Source organism: Hyperolius riggenbachi, chromosome 7, assembly GCF_040937935.1.
Source record: "Hyperolius riggenbachi isolate aHypRig1 chromosome 7, aHypRig1.pri, whole genome shotgun sequence".
NCBI lineage: Eukaryota > Metazoa > Chordata > Amphibia > Anura > Hyperoliidae > Hyperolius > Hyperolius riggenbachi.
This window is the reverse complement of record NC_090652.1, coordinates 231,924,086-231,945,308: the sequence shown is the minus strand read 5'-3', so window position 1 is coordinate 231,945,308 and position 21,223 is coordinate 231,924,086. Positions and strand designations below refer to the sequence as shown.

Below are 21,223 nucleotides of genomic sequence, written 5' to 3'. Positions count from 1 at the left end.
TCACGAGAAATGTTTACCTTTTCTAAAGTAGATAATCAAGGGGGTGTCTGTGTGGCTGATATTGTGGTAGGACAAGTGTGATGTCAGGGCAACGGTCCATCAGTTTCCTATCTGTGAACCTCATTGCATTGTGGGAGAGATAACGTTTACATATTAGTACGCCGCTGGGGACAGGGTGAGCCGAATGACGGCTTGGCCTGCTGCTGTTCGAATCCCGGCGGCGTTAAATACTATTCCCAATCCGAGTCGTGCAACTCAAGTTGAATCGCCGGAACCAGAATTATCTTTACGCGCCCCTTGCACTATTACATCAGTATTATGGCAGCACCTAGTTTCGGCACTTGGCGCTGAGGGCCCTGCACTGAAACCACCTGCTTGGGCGATAACGGCTGTTGCCAACTGCCAAGCATCTATCTGTGTGCTTTCATTGTATACCTAATATCCTCGCATCGGGTCATTTGGGCTCTGGGCAGTGGCGTAGCTAGGGATCATGGGGCCCCATAGCAACATTTTCACGGGGCCCTCATAGTGCTCTTAAGCAATGCCACCTGCCTCTACCCTATGGATATGATTGAACTGGGCAGTTTACATTCTCATGCAATCAACACAGCACATAGTTCATGGACACTAAGACAAATCCTGAGGGTAGAGAAACAAAATAAAGTTAATGGTGAATACATTAAGTACCACCAGGGACCCCTATGCTCCAGGGCCCCATAGCAGCTGCAATGACTGCTATGGCTATTGCTACACTCCACTCCTGGTTCTGGGATTGGCAGGCGTCTGATAGACGCCAATGGAAAGTATTGGTAATTGGGCATTCAGGCAGTGAGTTTGGCACACAATGTACTAGTAACCGGTTGACTAATACATAGGGAAGGATTAGAGGAGCTACAAATAGTAGTAATTTGGGTGTCAGGGATTAGTATTATGTATTAGGAGGAGGAGCTTAGTGTGTTAGGACCTAGGAGGGGAGATTAGTGTTAGGCATTAGGTGGGGGATCAGTGTTAGGGCTTGTTTCCATATGTGTGCTTTCAGCTGTGCTTATGGAAACCAGATAGCAGGGACATCAGAGAGTGCATAGATTACACTGTCTGATGTTTCCATACATTCGCTGCGATTCACCACCATATCGCATTCAATAATGAATGGGATCTCAAGTGCTGCCCCCAGGAGAGTCACGTGCAATGCAGAGCTGTGCTAATGCAAGGCTCCTGCACTGCAAAGTGGAAACAAGCCCTTAAGCACTAGCCGAGAAGGGCTAGTGTGAGAATGAGGGCTGGACAATGAATATTTTTACTATCGCCACCACCTGTCATCCAGCGGCGCCACAGTACACACTCTAATATACTTGCAGATGGCACTTTATGCAGGTTATTTACTAGGTGTAGGGACTGAACATTACATTTCCTGAGCTTAGTGCTGCCACAATCGCCTAAGCTGCTGCAGTATACAGAAACAGATAGCTATAGCCCTATCCAGTATATCAAGAGCCGTTCCTGGCTGCTACTGTAGCCCGTTGTAGCTCTGCATAGCTCTGTCCCTTCCAGTTGTATCACTTCTGCTATGGGTGCATTGTGCCTATTACTAGAAGCGGCAAAGCTCTGTGTATTCCATACAGCTAATCTGATCCTACCTTCACCACTCTGTTCAGGGTTATTTCATCCTCACTCAGTATGGCTTCATTACATAAAGCCTTACCACATTCAGTAGAGGAGAAAACGGCTGATTTTACCCAACATCTTGTCAAATGTCAAAAATAAAATTACCAACTAGTGAGGCAAATTACCAACTTGTGTAATAAATGCCTCAGTTAATGTCAATTCACAAAGATTAGAGCATTCGGTAAAACAAATGAGATATTCTGGGCTTGTTTCACAAAATGGTACTAACTGTTAGCATGCTATGAAAAGTGGTTCACACAAAAATGTTTGACCATTAACGTGTGAAAAATTCGCGTTAACGCGCGAACAAGATTTTTTTCGCACGATAACTGTTTTTCCGTGCAAATACCATTTTTTTCACGCGAAAATGCGGTAAAACGCGCGAAAAGCCGGGCTAATAGCCATGCTAACAGTTAGCACCGTTTTGTGAATCAAGCCCGCTGTATTTTACCTCTACCCTGGCCTGGAGTAACTAACACACAGCCATTCTGTAAAATGGAAAGGCAAAGGAGCCATCCAATAGGAGGAGCCACCTTGTCTTACTTTTCACTCTATCGGTGCCAATGTACTGGCAGGGCGGGGAATCAGAAAATAAACAAAACATGAGATGCAAGAGCAGGGCACATTATTAGAGGTTTCCCCTTAGACGTGAACAGGGAAAGACTGATACAAAGAATCAGAGGGGGAGATTTATCAACGCTTTACCGACAGTTTTTTCTTCTTAATCTGTTCTAACCAGCAGGGAGAACAGTACTGCAAGATAAGAACCTTCTTAAATCCTAGGTAATAGTGGCAATTTAGCATGAATTTCTAGAGCTTCACTACAGTTAAGAAAAGTGCAAATCCATCCCTAAACTGGCGCAGATTAAGAAGTGCTTGATAGCAGTTCTACAGATGTAGAACTGCAGGCTAGACATGATTGAAGAGTGCAGGCTAGACATGATTTGTGTGGTGCTCCTCCCCCCTGCTAAATTCCTCCTCAGAGCCTGCTGCTATCAATACAGCAGGTGTGTTGGCTACCTTAGCAACAGCAAGTCCCCTCACACACTGCACTATCTGAGAGACCTTCCTAGCTCCTCCTATTTTACAACAGTTTTAGAAGGAATCTGCACTATCTAATAATTGCTTAAGATGCCTGAGACAGTTCTGCATGGATTTCTAAAAACCTACCATTATTTTGTCTCAGACACTCTTGATAAATGTCACCCAGAGGAGTCATGCAGAGCTAAAGGGACACTGGGGATGCCTTTTCCTCTTGTAGGATAGGTGCAGCAACTTTGCAGAGGAATGGCTTATGTTTTAGGGCAGAGTTTCTCAAACCTGTCCTCGTGACTCCCCAACAATGCACGTTTGGGAGATAACCTCACCTATGCACAGGTGGAGTAATTAGCGTCAGTTACATGGAATCCACCTAGCTGAGACACTGATTACCCCACCTGTGCATAGGTGAGGCTGCCTGTAAAACATGCACCATTGGGGAATCACGAGGACAGGTTTGAAAAACACTGTTTTAGACAGACCACTTGTACCAGAAGAATCATCACTGTAGCAGATCACATCTTGCTGCCAAGACCTACTCCACAGCTGGTTAGATTTCTACTTTTTACAGAAATGGTCTTCATGAAATAAAGCCATGTTTTTCGGAAAATTACCAAATTATTACCACAGCCATAATGTTCATAACACTCATCGCTGTAAGGAAGTATTACTTATGGTACTTTGTTTATGGCCTGCCCACTGCAAATCAATCATAGGGCGTATGATAAAGGATAATAATATTATATTTCAGAAAAATCTACAACGCTATAAAACTTTAAACAACCATGCACATGTCTTACAATGAATTAGTACATAATCCTAATTAAATATTTAAAAAATCACACATAATACACAAACAGCATCTATTAAAATAATCTGGTAAAAAACGATAAATAGGACCCTAGGCCTAAAGCTATAAAAAAAAAAAAAAAAAAAAAAAAAAAACTCATTGCTGCCATCTAGTGTTATAATAAATAATGTCACCTGGAAAAAAAAGTCACCTTTTAGTAAAATAATTTGCTCATTTCAGACGATTTTAAGTTAAGGGAAGGTGCTTGGACAGATCCCTAATTATATTATTCCCCCTACAGTCATTTCTCGCTGTGTGATAACACTTGAGCCATTGCTGAGAAATGAGCAGGTCCTGAGTGATATGCCTAGCTTATTTGAATACTATAAATGTGCTCATAAGTCTCATTAAATTTCTTTTTTGTTCTCCCTTCATATTGAAGTTCACACAGATATTCTAATAAATAAAAGACAAAATTGATGTCACAAGTGAATTATTGCATTAGTTTAAAAGGTGGTTAACCACATTCCCTGAAAAAAACAATCTCTGTGTATAAAATACAAGTATCCCTGTGTCCTGTCCGTGTGTCAGTGCTTTTGTGCTACTGCGCATGTCCTGCACCGACACAGCCATTGGGATAGGACGCAGGACAGGGCAGGAGGCTGGGCGGGTGCGTGCACATGCGCACAGCGGGCGGCAGGGGAGGACTGGCCAGGGGGGAAGGGGGGAGATTTCCCCCCAGGCTGCCTCTCATTTAATAATTTAGGGCTGGTGCATGGCCTGCTGCATTCAGGTTATTGTATAAGGCAATATGAGCCACTAGATTTGCTGAGGGAAATAAAAGCCCAATTAGCAATTAGAGGGTGGGAAAGTAAATATGCACAGTATGATGCAGAGCAGAGGCTTGCCTGGAGGGTCCATGGGAAAAAACTCTGCTCTCTTACCATCAAGGCTCCCAACTTTCCCTTTTTTGAAGGGACAGTCCCTCTTTGGATATACAGTAAGTGTGTGTGGGGGGACCATTTGGGCTGAGGCTGCCATGAACATGGGCCTCTAGTTTGTGTTTTCCCCCAGGTCAAAAGGTCCCAGTCCTCCCCTGGCGGGCGGGACGCACGACGGTTGCGCACACGGCGGGTGGGCGGTGGTGAAAGACCTACAGCCGTTTTTAATCGGGCTTAGGTCAGCTAGTGTTATTATAAAGGAATACTACAACAAGAGTGTGTGCATCAAACACCAAGTGAAACCTGATATAGCTGGCTGCAAACCTGGCCTGATTGGCTCAATTAAGAGGCATTGCTCATGCAAATTTGCATTTGCTTTCGCATGCCAGAATATGCAGGCTCTTACAACTAATAACACCGCAAAATTTTGCGCTGCGGGGATTAGTCCGCGCAACATTTAGGGGCGCCACGGGTAGGCTCCCCCATGCCCCCATGAAACGAGGAGCCGCATCAACAGAGCTCCAAGCCCTCTCACTGCTTAGAAACCCTGTAGCAGCACCCCGGGGGGGATAGACATGCACATGTACAGTGGCAAGCATAGCCATGTGTTTGTACAGTGCCAAGTATACAAATACCTAGGCTGTGTTCCTTTTTTCCTGTATTAAAGAGTTAACATTCAGCTGTGCAAGTGACCGTTTCTCTCTACTTGGTACTTTAAGTTGGTGATAACAGGAGAATGTTAACTTAATAATGTGAAGTTAGAATGACAGTGTTGAATCAGGTGTTGTTCCTTGGCAACTAACTACTGCTTTGATCAAAATTAATTAATACAAAATGTAATTAGAAATAGGAATTGTTGAGAAGAATTTCTAAGCTACTGTAAAAAAGTGTGAATATTCCAAAAAGAATGAAATTATAGAAACAGAGATTTGGAAGACCAGATCAATGCAGTATATAAGAATAGTCCTTTTTTGTTTATTTCGCATGGTAAAGGTATACATCTACCAAGAGTGATCTCTTTCTAATTGATTAGAGAGAAATCTGTCCGCTACCTATACACCGCAGGCCTAATCCCAATCAACTTCATACTGAAATTGATCAGGAATCGGGCTTGTGATGCAGCATCCAACCAACTCGCCGACCCGACTCTGTCCACCTTAATGTTTAATGTAAACCTCCCCCCCGATGCCCAGTACATACTATATACATTACCTGTCCGCGACCTCTGCTTTCTCCGGGCTCCCTCTGTTCTCCATACACGTGCCTCTCGTGTGATTGCCTAGTATGGGCACGTGTGTGACGTTGGACGTGCTGCGTTACTAGGCAATAATCTAATCAGATGGTCAATCTGCCACCAAGTTGCTTGATGTATGGCCACCTTTAGACCATTATTACACCATTATTGCCAAACACTGTGTTGTAAGGGTGAACAAGAATTTGAATATAATATTTAGCTGCTCCTTCTTACAGCTTCTAATGTGCTCAGATTGCTGGCTGTAAGCATACAGGCAAGTTTAAAGTGCACTGAGCTATAATGTGTCCAATGACTAGATAGAAGCGTATCACCACATAAAATTTGCATGCAAACCAGACTTATTTGCATCTTATTGACCGTCTCTAATTATCACCCAAGAGAATATTAATGACAACAGGAGATTATTAAGCTATCACATATAAAAACAAATGTTTTGGTATGTGACACTTACCTGCAAGAGGAAAATGGAAACATTAACCACTTCCCCTTCCCTGCTACGTCCCTGCAAAATCCCTCTACAGCTCTCAGGGATGTAGATACTTGTCCCTTGCCACCGCTCACTCCTGCTCGCTTCTGCGCTCATTCATGCCGCTGATCGTTAGAGGGGAGATCAATGAATGGGAACGCAGTTCCCATTCATTAATCTAAGTCCCCGTGTCAATGATCGCCGGCATCAATGAGATGCCTTCGGTCATTGTAACAAACTGCATTACCCATACTCACATTACTTCCCTTTTTGAGTACTATTAGTACAAGGCAGGAAGAAAATGTGTGAGGACATCTTGTGGCCAAATAGTAACATTACACCTACATTTATTTCAATAAAGAGACCTACACATAATTTAAAATGAACTTACCTCCCACACTCTCCCATAAATACCCAAATAAAACTTTTGCATAAAAAAAAGGACAATAAAACATAAAAAACCCATAAATAGTTACCCTAGGGACTTCACTTTTTATATATGTATGTCATGAGGGTATATTACTGTTATTTTTTTTTTTTTTTAATTATGGGCTTGTAATTAGTGATGGACACAAAACCAAAAAAAAAAATCACCTTTATTACCAAATAAAATATTGGCACTATACATTTTACTAGGGAAAGATTTTAAATGTTGCAATAACCAAAAGAAATGAGCAAAAAAAGTGTGGGTTTTATCCACAGTAGAACATTATATTTTAAAACTATAATGTCCGAAAACTGAGAAATAATTAATGTTTTCAATTTTTTTCTTATTATTCCCATTACAATGCAGTTAGACTAAAATAATTCTTAGCAAAAAGTACCACCCAAAGAAAGCCTAATTGGTGTCGAAAAAACAAGCTATAGATCATTTCATTGTGATATGCAGTGATAAAAGTATTGGCAAATTAATGGACGCAGCGCTGAAATGTGAAAATTGCTATGGTCTTTAAGGGTCAAAAACTCTTGGAGGTGATGTGGTTAAAATCTGGCAAAAGCAGAAGTTTACAGAGCTGTGGAAAGATAATTTAATTGAATAACAGGACAAACATATGTTATGCTGGGTACACACGGTAAGATTTTCAGATTTTGCGACCCAACCTGTTTTTCCACTCGATTCTGCGCTCAATTTTCTTATCTTAATTCGTTTTTCTAATCTTTTTCCATTCACCGCTATAAGAATCGAGCGTGGAAATGATCGGGAGCAATATTGGACTTGACGGATTTTATTAATCGGATCCATCTATCGCACAGGAAAATCGTACCCTGTGTATTAGGCATTACAGAATGGTAAAAGGTCATTGTCAGAACTTTTTCAAAATAAGATTAATGCTTAGTTTTCATTGTTTCTCTTTTTAGTTATTTTTTTTTGAATTTTTTTCATTACTTTATTCAGTATAGTCTTGTTATAATAAATTTCCAGGTCCCGGCCAATTTTCATGTCTATGGGAGCAGCGACTGGTATAGTAAACCCGGATATAATAAAACTTCTGTTATAGTAAACATATTTTTGGGCCCCTACGTGATAATGACTCTGGATAAAGTAACAAGTGGGCGACACCAGCGTCATAGGTCAGTGTGAAACCGATGGTCGGATGCTCTGTTCAGGCTGGTTGCAGGCAAGTTGATGCCTTATAACATTTGGAAGACAAGAAGAATAGCACTGGTGCTGGCTATACAGTACTGTACAAACAAGCAGCCTGGGGAAAATGAGGAATAATGTGAACATAAACAAAAGTGGACGCAGAATTACCACTTCCACTGTGCACTCATTGATACAATTATTGTCACAGACCTGCCACGGGATTGTACGCACTGCTGAGTATCTTCTATTGTTAGCGATGACATTCCTGGTATCGTGTGAAGCACAATACAGGCTACTTTCACTTGTGCAGATCAGAGTGGGCCTACTTGCTGCAAAACTAAGGAAAATGGAGAGGAGAGTGCTAAGTCCCGCCTGCGGAAGTATCGGAGCAACTCGCATTACAGACGCGAGTGGCTTATCATTATCGGCTGCATTTTAAACAGAAGCTTCATGATTGGCTCAAGTGTGAGCAGAAAGTTTTGCAGGACACGTGCTGCAAGTCCCCGCCCACTAAGTTATCGGCGCCACTCACAGGAAGTGAGTGGTTGCCTCTTTTCAGTGACGGCTGAAATTTTGAATGAGCCCTGGATACTGTACCGGTGATTTGTCCAACCTGACTATGCAGTCCCAAGGTATACTTAACCTTATAGCCCACCAAATGTGCCAGTGCTTGTACTGTACCTCCAATCGGAGGACATAGTTGATCCTCTGCAGCAGAGAATGTACCTGGGCATGCTGGGCCAATTTCTGATATAGTAAACTTTTGATATAGTAAACTACTTTCCCGGTCCCTTGGAGTTTACTATAACAAGATTTTACTGTAGTCCATGCCTCCTTTAGTCCATGGAGGCGTACACCGCGCATGGAATCGACGCTGAATACTCAGCTCTTTGGGAATACAGATTGCGGCTTCATATGATCTACAGCGAGGAGAGAGCCAGCGCATACCACAAAGGCTGCATCTGAAATCACAGCCAGCTCATGTGTGCAGCACCTCTAATAGGCTTTCTGCACACTTTGCATTCAATTCAGATGCAAATCATATGTAAAACTGCTACTACTTATCATGCAAACAGGAAACTCAGGAGGTGGGGCTGGGAGTAGCTAACCTGATTTAGGAAAATTGGATACTTACCTGCCGGTAATTTTCCTTTCCAGATGTGTCCATGGCAGCACGATCGGGTTAAGTCCCACCCACTTCACCCCATAGGACCAAGAATGAATAAATTAAATCCCTTAAGCGTCCCTCCCCAGTCTTTTGACTCGGAATCACCGAATCTAGGGAGGGAGCCTCGTGCTGCCATGGACACATCTGGAAAGGAAAATTACCGGCAGGTAAGTATCCAATTTTCCTAATTCCATATGTTTCCATGGCAGCACGATCGGGAAATAACTAGTCAATAAATACATCGGGAGGGATAAGGTGCAATTCAGAAGTTTTAATGATAATCACACAGTATTTACAGTATTTACAGTCAAGACATTAGTGCCAAATTGTATAGAGGAACTTGCTGCTGGGTCTACTCTATAATGTCTCATGAAAGTGTTCATAGAGCTCCAGTTTGCGGCCTGACATATTTTTTCTGGTGATACTTTTGTAAATGCCGCCCAAGAGGCTGCCAATCCCCTCGTAGAGTGTGCACATATCTGCTCTGGCGGGATCAGGCTACGTGTCTTGTATGCCTCCTGGATAGCCTTGACTAACCAATTGGCTATCGTCCTAGATGATGCTGGGAGGCCCTTCCTATATCCTGATGATATGATAAAGAGCCTTTCTGATTTTCTGATAGAGGCCGTCCTTGCAGTAGTCTCTTGGACCTCGTCCCGCCTTGTCTGTTGACATAGGCTACCGCGGTGCGGTTGTCCATCCGCAGTAATACATGTTTTCCTTCGAGGTGCGGTTTGAAGTCGAGGAAAACTAGGTAGGCCGCCCGAACTTCCAGTATGTTCGCTGGGGGGCTGGTGTCCTGATGACCCCAGACACCCTGTGACGTCCTCTCTGAAAGGTAACCCCCCCAACCCGATTGGCTGGCATCCGTGGTGATTACAGTCGGGGAGGATGGACATATTTGTAACGGAGTGGACAGATTTTTCCTGTCTGTCCACCAGAACAAGCTGTTTCTCATTGATTGAGATATAATCACTTGCTGTGTCATCTTTCTGCTGTGCCACTGTGTCAGGAATCCCACTTGCCAGGTTCTGCAATGCCATTGTGCCCATCGGACCATTGGAATTGTGGATGTCATCATTCCCAGCAACCTTAGACATTGAGTGGCTGAGGCTGTTGATACACAGATCATGTTTCGGACATTGTGGACAAGTTTCTCTTGCTTCTCTACTGGGAGGCTTATGGTGTTTTGTTGAGTCTGGAACAGGGCTCCCAAGAATACAATACTTCTGGATGGTGTTAGTTGACTCTTTGCCAGATTTATTCTCCATCCAAAGTTCTGCAACTGTATCAACAGTGTCTGTTTGTGTAGAAGAATCTGCTCTTTGTCCTGGTCTAGTAATAGCAGGTCGTCCAGATAGTGGAACAGCCGGAGTCCCTGTATTCTTAAGATCTCCACTAGTGATAGTAAAACTTTCGAAAATGTTCTTGGGGCGGTACATATTCCGAACGGTAGGCATCGGAACTGAAAGTGAAGATTGCCGATGGTGAATCTGAGGAACCTCTGGTAATGCGGGTGGATCATGATGTGCAGATAGGCATCCTCTAAATCTATCGATAAGGCCCAGTCGTTTTCCATGATTACTCTTGTAATGGTCTGTAATGTCTCCATCTTGTATTTTTTTAAACTGATGTATCCGTTTAATCTTCTTAAATCCATCACAGGGCGAAGGTCTCCTGATTTCTTCTTTACTAAAAATAATGGGGAGTAAACTCCCATTCCCCTCTGCGTCTGAGGGACTGGAATGATTGCGTTTTTTGAAAGTAAGTCCTGAATATAGTCCATGAGAATCTTCCTTCTTTCCTGTGATAGTGGAATACTTGTGGATTTGAATATCCGAGGTGGCATTGTGATGAATTTCCAACGATGTCCGGCCTTCACAGTTTGTACCACCCAAGGGTCCCTGATGTTGTCCGCCCAGACATTTGCAAAGGCCTGAAGTCTTCCACCTACTGGCAATGTCTGAGCGGTCTGAACGTCAAAAGGACTTCTGCTGGTTGGGTCCCTGGGTGGTCTTTTTCTGCTTGTTCAATCTTTGCAGAGTTGCTTGGGAGCTCTGCCAATTTCGTCTGAATGCCCCAGAGGATCTATATCCTGGTGTAGATCTAAACCTGGTCTGCTGATAGGACGGTCTCTGAGTTAGAGTTGGTTTCCTGCTTCTACGATCTTGGGGAATCAATCCCGACTTGCCTCCAGTTACTCTACTGATGGCTGTATCCATTGTTTGCCCAAACAGATTCTTTCCGTCATAGGGGATCCTACACCACTCTTGTTTGGATCCTTGGTCAGCAGACCAATGTTTAAGCCATAAGGCTCTTTTGGATACCACCGAATGTAGCATCGATCTTGAAGAGCAGCGGAGAATATCCACTGCCGCTTCCCCGACAAAGTCGGCCGTCAGTTTAAAGTCATCAAGAGCTGCAATGATTATTTCCTTATCTGCACCTGACCTCAAGGCTTCTTCGATGTTCTCTGTCCACCCTCTTAACGCTTCCGCCACTGCCGTAAGTGCCACAGCAGGTTTGCACGCATTTCCTGATGACACATAAGACTTCTTTAGTTCCGAATCCATTTTTCTTTCTAAAGGGTCCGTGAATGAAGTTGAGTCTTCACGGGGCAGAGTCACACGTCTGGCCAAGTTCATTACTGATGCATCTACTCTGGGTGGTTCATCTAATACGCTTGTCTTAGTCTCATCCAGTGGATACAGCTTATTCAGCTTATTAGCCAAAGACGGTTTCTTGTCTATTTTTTTCCATTCGTCTAAGATGACCTCATTAATTCTCTCTATAAATGGGAAAGTCTTCGTACTTTTCTTTAGGTGCGAATAGTACTCCTTACGGGTCTGTGTTGATGTGCTCGGTGTCTCCTCATCCTGCCACTCCATGGCTTCTCTCACCGATCTGATATATGGTTGAACTAAGTTAAAGTCGAAACCCACAGTCTGTTGGTCGACCTCAGTTTCCGTGTTAGATGCCATACCGGCCGAAGGGTCAGACTCTTTATTATGAGGATTGGTATGAGCCGGCAAGGAAGCTATGTAGTGATCCATAGACTCCTGCACTGCCTGTTTAATCATACTAGATATGTCCATGGGCTGATTCGGCTCCCGGGCCATGGAGTCAAAGCAGCTCCTGCATACTAGCTTCCCGGCCATTACATTTTTGCCACAAGCCCAACACTTTTTCTCTGAGCTTGCATCGTTACGTCTTGGCAATCTGCTTCTCTCTCTTGTGTTAGAAGAAGAATGTCTGCGAGAGCGAGATCGAGAACGGGAACGGGAACGGGATCCTCCAGGCGATAGCCTCCTAGGCGGGAATGCCTGCGACGGACCTGCATATAGTCCAGACTGGTCCAATCCCCGAACTTGTTCTTCAATCAGGCTGTAATATAAATAAAGCCTAATTAATACGCACTCTTTTACCTAAACCAAATCAGGCCACTTACTATCTGCTTCCTACCTTAGGCCATGAGGCTGGTCACTATCCGGTAAGGATGACTCCATTACACAGCAACCCTGCTGTGGGAAAGAAAACACAATAAACCATTACTCTAAACTGAACTCATCTTCCTCGTCCCCCTTCCAATGGTCCTCCACAGAGGACTCCGGCTTACCTCCACACCAACCGTCCACCGCTCTCTGCGCACTCCCTGTCAGAATAGCAGACACGATCCGACAGGAAGCGCCAGCTTAAATAACCCTCCCTGACGTCCAGCCAATGGGGTACAGGAGGCGGAGATTTTCGCGTCAGCTGATCGGCACGCGACCAATCAGACGCGTTCGCGGGTGGCGGAAGTGACGTCAACCGACGTCAGCGAAAATGCGGAAGTGAGACTCCGGTGTTGGAACGCACGCCAGAGCGGGCGCACGCATGGGGGACAGTGCAGCGCAGGACGTTACGACCTACACAAACAAACGGTATGGAGTCACCAAAAAGAAAAGCGCATTGCACTTAAATATAACTATAAATGTAATATATGGCAATATGGAGGAAGCATTGCAACCTAACTAGCCAAACCTGCACCATGACCAGAAATGGTGTCTTCTCCAGCCAGCGCCATTTAGTTGCTGGCAGGGAACCTCAGCAGGAGAGGCTGAACCTGCTGGTAGATAGGAAGCAGAGTGTCATAGATCCTTTCCTTTGTAACTTCTGATGTTAGCACCGGTCCAGGGGTGAGGTGATTTGCGAGGACAAAAAAAAGACTGGGGAGGGACGCTTAAGGGATTTAATTTATTCATTCTTGGTCCTATGGGGTGAAGTGGGTGGGACTTAACCCGATCGTGCTGCCATGGAAACATATGGAAAGTTATATACTTGCAGAGTTAAAAAAAAGTGGGGGGGAAGGCTGCGCGACCCTAAACACATAACTATCAGGTTAGCTGCTCCCAGCCCCTCCTCCTGAGTTTCCTGTTTGCATGATAAGTAGTAGCAGTTTTGCATATGATTTGCATCTGAATTGAATGCGAAGTGTGCAGAAAGCCTATTAGAGGTGCTGCACACATGAGCTGGTTGTCATTTCAGATGCAGCCTTTGTGGTATGCGCTGGCCCTCTCCTCGCTGTCCAACAAAATGTAAGTTACACATTTTTTTGCTTAGCTGCTCCCAAGGTTTTACATTTAGGTTAGGTCACTTGCCCAGAGGTTTGCCTCACCGTGGCGCAAGTGTCTAGTACATTATACTTTGCATGCAAACCATATTGGAAGCTAAAGTCCCTCCTAGTGTAATAAATGTTAGCACTTGTTTTGGATGCAGGGCATGCATTTTTTAGTCTAATAGAGGCGGTGTATGCCTATGCGATTAACCATTCAATTGCAGCATGTGTTTAGGGACGCGCAGCCTTCCCCCCCCCCCCCCCCCCACCACTTTTTCTTAACTCATATATGATCTACAGTTGATGTTGTACACAGTGTGCCTCTGAGGAAGCGGCTTGTTTGCCGCGATAACACGTCAGGCAGTCTTTTATGTGATTTGGAATCCTGTATTGATGTCCATACGTACAGTCCACAACTCTGAAGATATTATTGACTGAAGAATAAACAGAGAACTTGTTCATATAAAACTCCGTTTTTTGTGTTTGGTGAATATTGCTTACAGTATAAAAAAATGTGTTTGTAGATGGTGTTAGTGGATATGCAGTACTGTGACTGTTTTACACCGTTTCCATAGGAAAAAGTCACAAACCTTTGTCCAGTTCCTTAACTCCAGTGCAGAAATCACTATCACTGAGGGATCTGAAGATGGCTACCAGTATGAAGAGGTAAATTGTGTCTGTCTTTTTTGTTTATTTGTATTGTCTGTGATGTTGTTTTACAAATGCTTCATATACCTGGCAATGGGTAGCATCATAAGAACTTACTTTAGTCTGAAGTATTTTGGTGTATACATTTGTTGCATGTAAGACAAATGGCAATGTGCAAAGTGGAATGATCCATAACGAGTAATCTGAAACCAGACTTTAATAGCTAGTCTAAAGTGCTGAACGCTGCATTCTCGTTAGTTCCTATAGGTAACCACACATCACTGATCTTTGCATTGAGCTATTAACACTTACAGCTATTAACACTTACACTGCAAAGGTTCTGCTCACAAATTCTATCCTGGCATACTAAGTCCTTTTACATATGATTACAAATAAAACCTAATAAAGCCTTCAGCTCTCTTTATTCCCCACAAAAGATTTTTTTATTTTTTAAAGGGAACCTGAAACGAGTAAAATTATTTAAAATAAACACATGATGTACCTGCAAATAAATATTACATACTTACCTCACCGTCAGTTCCTCTCAGAAGCTCACCATTTTCTTCTTACAGCGATCCCTTCCAGTTCTGACAATATTTTGTCAGAACTGAAATATACCAGTTGCTGTCAGTTATATATCAACAGCTGTCAGTTGCAACTAAATGTGCAAGGTAATGTCCATGTTTTCCTATGGCTCGAGTGGGTGATATTACAGTTTAACAGTCTGCTGACCAGGAAGCTGTTAAGGGATAATGGCCATTTTTAAAATGGAGGACGTAGAATTCCATTGATCACAGAGGACAAACAGGATGCAGGAGAGGAGAAATAGATTGAGTAGTAGACTACATAGGAGGTAAGTATGACCTATGTATGGTTATTTTGACTTTTTAATTGCTAATTGCTTTTTAATTGCTTTGCTAATCCCCACCACCACCTGTATGCACACTATTCTGGCAGGTGAACTGAACAATTGCTGTACACTAAGTGCTTTTGGAAATAAAGAAAACACTGAGAATCCCCCATGAGTAGAAGGCAGAGGCGGCCTTAAAGTATGCGGGGCCTGGGGCGAGTGTCATATGCGGGGCCTAGAGACACAGATGTGTTGCAGATACAAACACACACACACACACACACAACACACAACACACAACACACAACACACAACACACAACACACACACACACACACACACACACATATACATACACGCCTAGTGGTAAGCACTCTCGCCTTGCAGCGCTGGGTCCCCAGTTTGAAGCCCAGCCAGGTCAACATCAGCAAGGAGTTTGTATGTTCTCCCCGTGTCTGTGTGGGTTTTCTCCAGGCACTCCGGTTATGAATGATAGGGTTAGATTGTGAGCTCCTCTGAGGACAGTCAGAGACATGACTATGTACTCTGCAAAATGCTGCAGGAGATGTCAGTGCTATATAAATTCATAATAATAATGTGGTAGGACATTAGACTATGGTAGGATTAGATTGTGAGCTCCTCTGAGGACAGTCAGTGACATGACTATGTACTCTGTATAGTGCTGCAGAAGATGTCAGTGCTGTATAAATACATAATAATAATATGGTAGGACATTAGACTATGACTATGGGAGGATTACATTGTGAGCTCCTCTCAGGACAGTCAGTGACATGACTCTGTGCTCTGTAATGTGCTGCAGAACATGTGTGAGAGAGGGGGTACAGACTGTAAAATAGGATAGAAAAGAGAGCACTAGATAAAGAGAGGAAAATACAGAGAGTACTCTGACATGCTGGGGGAAGGACAGACAAGTAAAAAATCTGCAGAACCCCCATTCACCTTCCCTCCCATTAGTGGACATATATTTATTGCAGCTATCTGACTCTTATCTTGTTTATGACTTGCCTGTGACAGGCAAGCTTCTTCCAATATGTACCACTGATAGCAGCTCTCTTGAATCTCCCGGCAGAAGCTGTGTGTGAGGACCTGAGGAGCAGCCTGGAGAGGAAGGGGGCGTGGCTGCAGCACACACACACACACAGCTTTGTTACAGGAGGAGAGGAGGGGAAGGACTCGGAGCTACAGGCTGCAGGCATAGACGTCCCTGTCTGTAAACAGCCTGCAGCGTCATCACCTCCCTCTCACATCCCCGACTGCCAGATAAGCTGCTGTGGCCGCCCGCAGCTTCGTGCAGCAAACTCTGAAGCAGGGCTGCCGCGGATCAGGTCTGGCAGGCTGCACAGGCCCCTCAGAGGGTGTGGGGCCTCTTCAGGTGCAGGGCCTGGGGCGATTGCCCCACTTGCCCCCCCAAAGGCCGGCTCTGGCAGAAGGGCTAGTACAAAACCTCAGTTCTGTCAGATTTCTACTGCCTATTGCAAGTGACAGCAACATAGGAGAAAAGTAATTTATACCAGATTTTGCGCTGAGAGAAATGTACTTTTTATTTGTGTTTTCATGCATTTTTAAAATGTTACAGTTTTTCGCAATAGTGGTCCTTTAAGCAAATATCAGGGGTCTCCGAAGTAATAATAGAAATGTAACTTTAAGAATATTAAGAGATATTCATATCCTCATACAATTGAATTTGTATTCAAAAACAGGCAATTTCAACAAGGGCTCTCCATATATATGCTGTGTAACTGAAGTATGCATGGAGTGCTAAAAGCTTATAAGCTCCCAGAGAGATTCCCTCTAGCCCATCCATATTCTGTATACTATAGTAGCCTCTAGATCTAATTTCTCACTGCACTATTAACCTAGATGTGTGTGTGTGTGTGTGTGTGTGTGTGTATATATATATATATATATATGAAGGAGTATAATGTATTTCACTCCATAGGGACATTGTCAGAAGTGCAAATAATAAAAGACATAAATTATAAAGACATGGCTGTGGTATTGCAGAAAGGCTGCGTATATAAAGCATTGACAGATTTAGAGGCTAACCTAAGGGTATGTGTGGAGTAGATATGGTATATGTGGAGAACTCTTGTGGGATTTAGGATCTTACCTCTTTTTAATAAGAATTAGAGGAACTAAACTTAATATAACTTAATGAATAAACTTTTTTTTTTTTTTTTTTGAATATTCATTATAAATTATTTAGGCAATATTTGGCCATTGTAACATCTTTACTTACCCTGATTTGCCTTCTTCAACTTATCACTGATGGGAAATGTAGTTGGGGTGTCTCAGCACCCTGTAGGAAAAAGGCACAGGAGGCAAAAACGGGAGCCCAGTAGTGCAACACGTCAATGGTCAATGTGGAAGGTAAATAATAGAAATGCTACTCACAAAGGAGGGTTGCAAGGGACAATCGACCATAGGAAAAAGGTGGAGACCACAAACCCGACTCCACTCGGGGTGGTCCTAGCCAGGACCTGGACGTGGTTGCTCTTTTAGAAAAAACGGGGACAGGTGTCCACCGTGGTAGAAACAACTGGTGTTCTGTCATCACCCCTCGGACAGGAAATTTATGGGGGTATACTAAGCACAATTGGGGGAAAGAGGCGCCCTGGTTGGATAAAAGCGTCTAAAAACAGCTTAAAAACGTAAAGGAAAACGAGGTAGCTTACCTCAATGACGAAATCTTTGTGAATTACAAAAGATTTTTTTATTTAGCACAGGCAACGCATTTCGCAGGTCTGAGCTCGCTTCCTCAGGCCAATAACAGTGCCTACATTAGCAAAATGGTGGGTGGCGCCTCCCGCCACTCATTCACTGAAGGACTTTTTCATGGGAGATTGGTAAACAGGAACATGTGTTCCCTGAGCCAATCAAAGTGCCTGTGTATGAAAAGATTAAAGTAAAGATAAAAATGAAAGTACAATGTGGAGTAAAAAAGTGATTAAACATGTTTTGGTAACACAGAATAGTGTTTAGCACCATCTTATAGGCAAAAATTATAATGATTTAGCGCCGTCTTATAGGCAAAAATTATTATAATAAAAATATATTTATTTAAAAAAATACATTTCCTATAGTCATTAACCCCTTCTAACCTCTCTTACTAAAATAACAGACTTGAAAGAAAGAAAGAACAAAGTGTTCTGTTATTTTTGCAAATAAGGGCTTGTAATTATTGATGGACTACGATGAGAAAACAAAAATACACCTTTTTTCCCAAATATTTTATTGTGGCCATACATTGTATTAGGGAAATAATTTAAATAATGTGACAGCCAGGACAAATAAGCAGATAATGTGTAGGTTTTATCTACAGTAGCATTGTTTATTTTAAAACTATAGGGAATGGAATTTGAGAAATAGTGTATTTTTTGTTTTTCTTTTTTTCTTGTTTTTCCCTTTAAATTGCATAGAAAATACAGTAATTACTGTAAACAAATATCACCCACAAAAGGCCTTATTTGGGGCAAAAAAAAACATATTGATCATTTAGGTGTGATAAGCAGTGATAAAGTTATGACCAAGTAAATAAGAGAAGCGCTGAAAGGTGAAAATGGCTCTTGGCAGGAAGGGTAAAAGAGCCTGTGGTTAAAGGGAACATTAACTCAAGAAAAAAAACGAGTTTAACTTACCTGGGACTTCCACCAGCCCGCTACAGCCGTCCCGTGCCTGCAGCATCAATGAACGATCCTCTGGTCCCCCGCAGTGCCCTTTTTCCGGTTGGTGGACTTGGCGAGTTGACAATTAGTACGCATATGGGGCCTGAACGCGTGCATCCTCAATCATGCTCCTGATCTTGGGAGTGTTCTGCACATGCGCAGTAGAGATTTCCCTGGGAGCGCAAACGAGGCATGCGGACCTGGGCCACGCATCCAGAAGAAAGAAGGGTGCTGCGGGGGACTGGAGGATCGTTGAGTAACGACGCGGGCACAGGGTGGCCGCAGGGGGCTGGTAGAAGCCCCAGGAAAGTTGAACTCAATTTTTTCAACAATTAAGGTTCACTTTAAACCAGGCACAAACATTTTAACATGTTGTCCTTAGCTATTCTACATCTACAAAGTATGTAACATACTTCTTTGGAAACCTGCTGAGTCCTTCACAAACGTTATAAATGTCTAGCCCTATTGTTTTTAAAATCTATCTGCCTGTACAGTATGTCTCAGTAAAGCTGAGATATTCAAGCATCTGTTATACATGGATATACTGTACATCTTATTTTAACTGTGAGAATGTAGCACTTCAATCTGTAAAAAAAAAAGTCTGTGCTTGATTGTGGTAACATGCTGTCTACATTTCAGCACCATGGACAGCGCAAAGGGAATCATGCAGTTACTGTGGCTAACTACTAATGATACTTATTTTCCATGTGTTGTGGCTTGCTTATGTAGAAGGTCACAGGAAACACCAAAAGAACACCACACTGATGTTTATAAGCATAGATTTTCCTTTTTCACATGCATCTGTTTTGACAACAAAGGGTTTCTCAAACCGAAAGGGAACCCCATTCAGGGTAGGGCAGAGTGGAAATGTAACCATCCCTTTCCTGTTAAAAGGAGCGTAAGCACTGTCCCCAAAATACAAACAGACCTTCCCACGTACATTATTTGTGTGCACTGCAGGAGATTAACCTCGCAGATAATAGATCAAAAGCATTATATTGATTAAGTCTCTTGAAATATTTGTCAATTTTTATTGGTAGCACAGTAACTGAAATTAACTTGTTTGTAAAACACTGCAGCCATACCCTAGTAATATTCATTTTATGCCTTGTAATTTACTCATTATCCTTTGTAAAGACCTCACAAGGTCAGGAGTAAAATGCAGAAACTTCGTATCTCAATAACATTTTGAAGGACATCATGGAAAACTTCATTTGGGAAAGAAACTGATGCTTTGAGCTTAATTTTCTACTTTGGAAAACTGAAAATAGCAATCCCTTGGTTTAGTTTGCTGCAATCGCATTAACAAAATGAAAGTGGTAAAGGTATACAGTGTAAGCTATCATTCTTTTCTGTATACCTGATATACTCCCACCTAGACATATTGTGCTTGATTCACTAAGCTTAATGAGAGCAGAGAGTGTTATAATGCCCTGCGCACACTATGCAGCCATAGTGTGTGCAGTGAAATTAGTGTAAAGGGCGCTTTGTTACACTTAACGAGCGCTTTACTGAACCCACCCGGTGCCCGGCGGGTCCAGTAGCTTCAAAGTAGGAGATTCCTGCACTTTTATTGGCCCTGTAGCCTGCCAGGCAGCCTACATGGCCAATCAAAGTGCAGGAATCTCGTACTTTGAAGCTACTGGACCCACCGTGCTCCGGGCGGGTTCAGAAGAGCTCTCGTTAAAGGGGCACTATGGCTAAAAATTGTAAAATTTTAAATATGTGCAAACATTGACAAATGCGAAGTACATTTTTTCCAGAGTAAAATGAGCCATAAATTACTTTTCTCCTATGTTGCTGTCGCGTACAGTAGGTAGTAGAAATCTGACAGAAGCGACAGGTTTTGGAATAGTCCATCTCTCCATAGGGGATTCTCAGCAAGGCTTTTATTCTTTATTATTATTATTATTATTATTTAGTATTTATATAGCGCCGACATATTACGCAGCGCTGTACAGTATATACATATCTTGTCACTAACTGTCCCTCAAAGGAGCTCACAATCTAATCCCTACCATTGCCATATGTCTATATTATTTAGTGTAAGTACTGTAGTCTAGGGCCAATTTTTTAGAGGGAGCCAATTAACTTATCTGTATGTTTTTGGAATGTGGGAGGAAACCGGAGTGCCCGGAGGAAACCCACACAGACACGGAGAGAACATACAAACTCTTTGCAGATAGTGCCCTGGCTGGGATTCGAACCAGGGACCCAGCGCTGCAAGGCGAGAGAGCTAACCACTATGCCACCGTGCTGCCCTTTATAAAGATATTCCCTAAAAAAGGATTTACACAATGATGCTGGCCAGCTTCCCTGCTTGCTACACAGTTTTTTGGCAGTTGGACAGAGCATCTGCCATTCACTAAGTTCTTTTGAAAATCCCTGAGAATCTCCTATGAAGAGATGGACTAGTCCAAAACCTGTCGCTTCTGTCAGATTTCTACTACCTACTGTACGCGACAGCAACATAGGAGAAAAGCAATTTATGGCTCATTTTACTCTAGAAAAAGTGTACTTCTTATTTGTATATGTTT

At 42.9% G+C, this 21,223-nt stretch overlaps 1 protein-coding gene across 3 annotated transcripts in view; it reads left to right on the top strand.

Moving 5' to 3' along the window:
* The window catches only part of SPAG16 (sperm associated antigen 16), a 1,402,284-nt gene that overhangs the window by 8,607 nt on the left and 1,372,454 nt on the right, over nucleotides 1-21,223 (top strand). For all 3 annotated transcript variants that reach the window (XM_068245386.1, XM_068245387.1, XM_068245389.1), the window contains exon 2: nucleotides 14,122-14,168. In XM_068245386.1, the coding sequence (XP_068101487.1) occupies nucleotides 14,122-14,168 (47 nt within the window). The remainder of the gene's footprint in view (nucleotides 1-14,121; nucleotides 14,169-21,223) is intronic.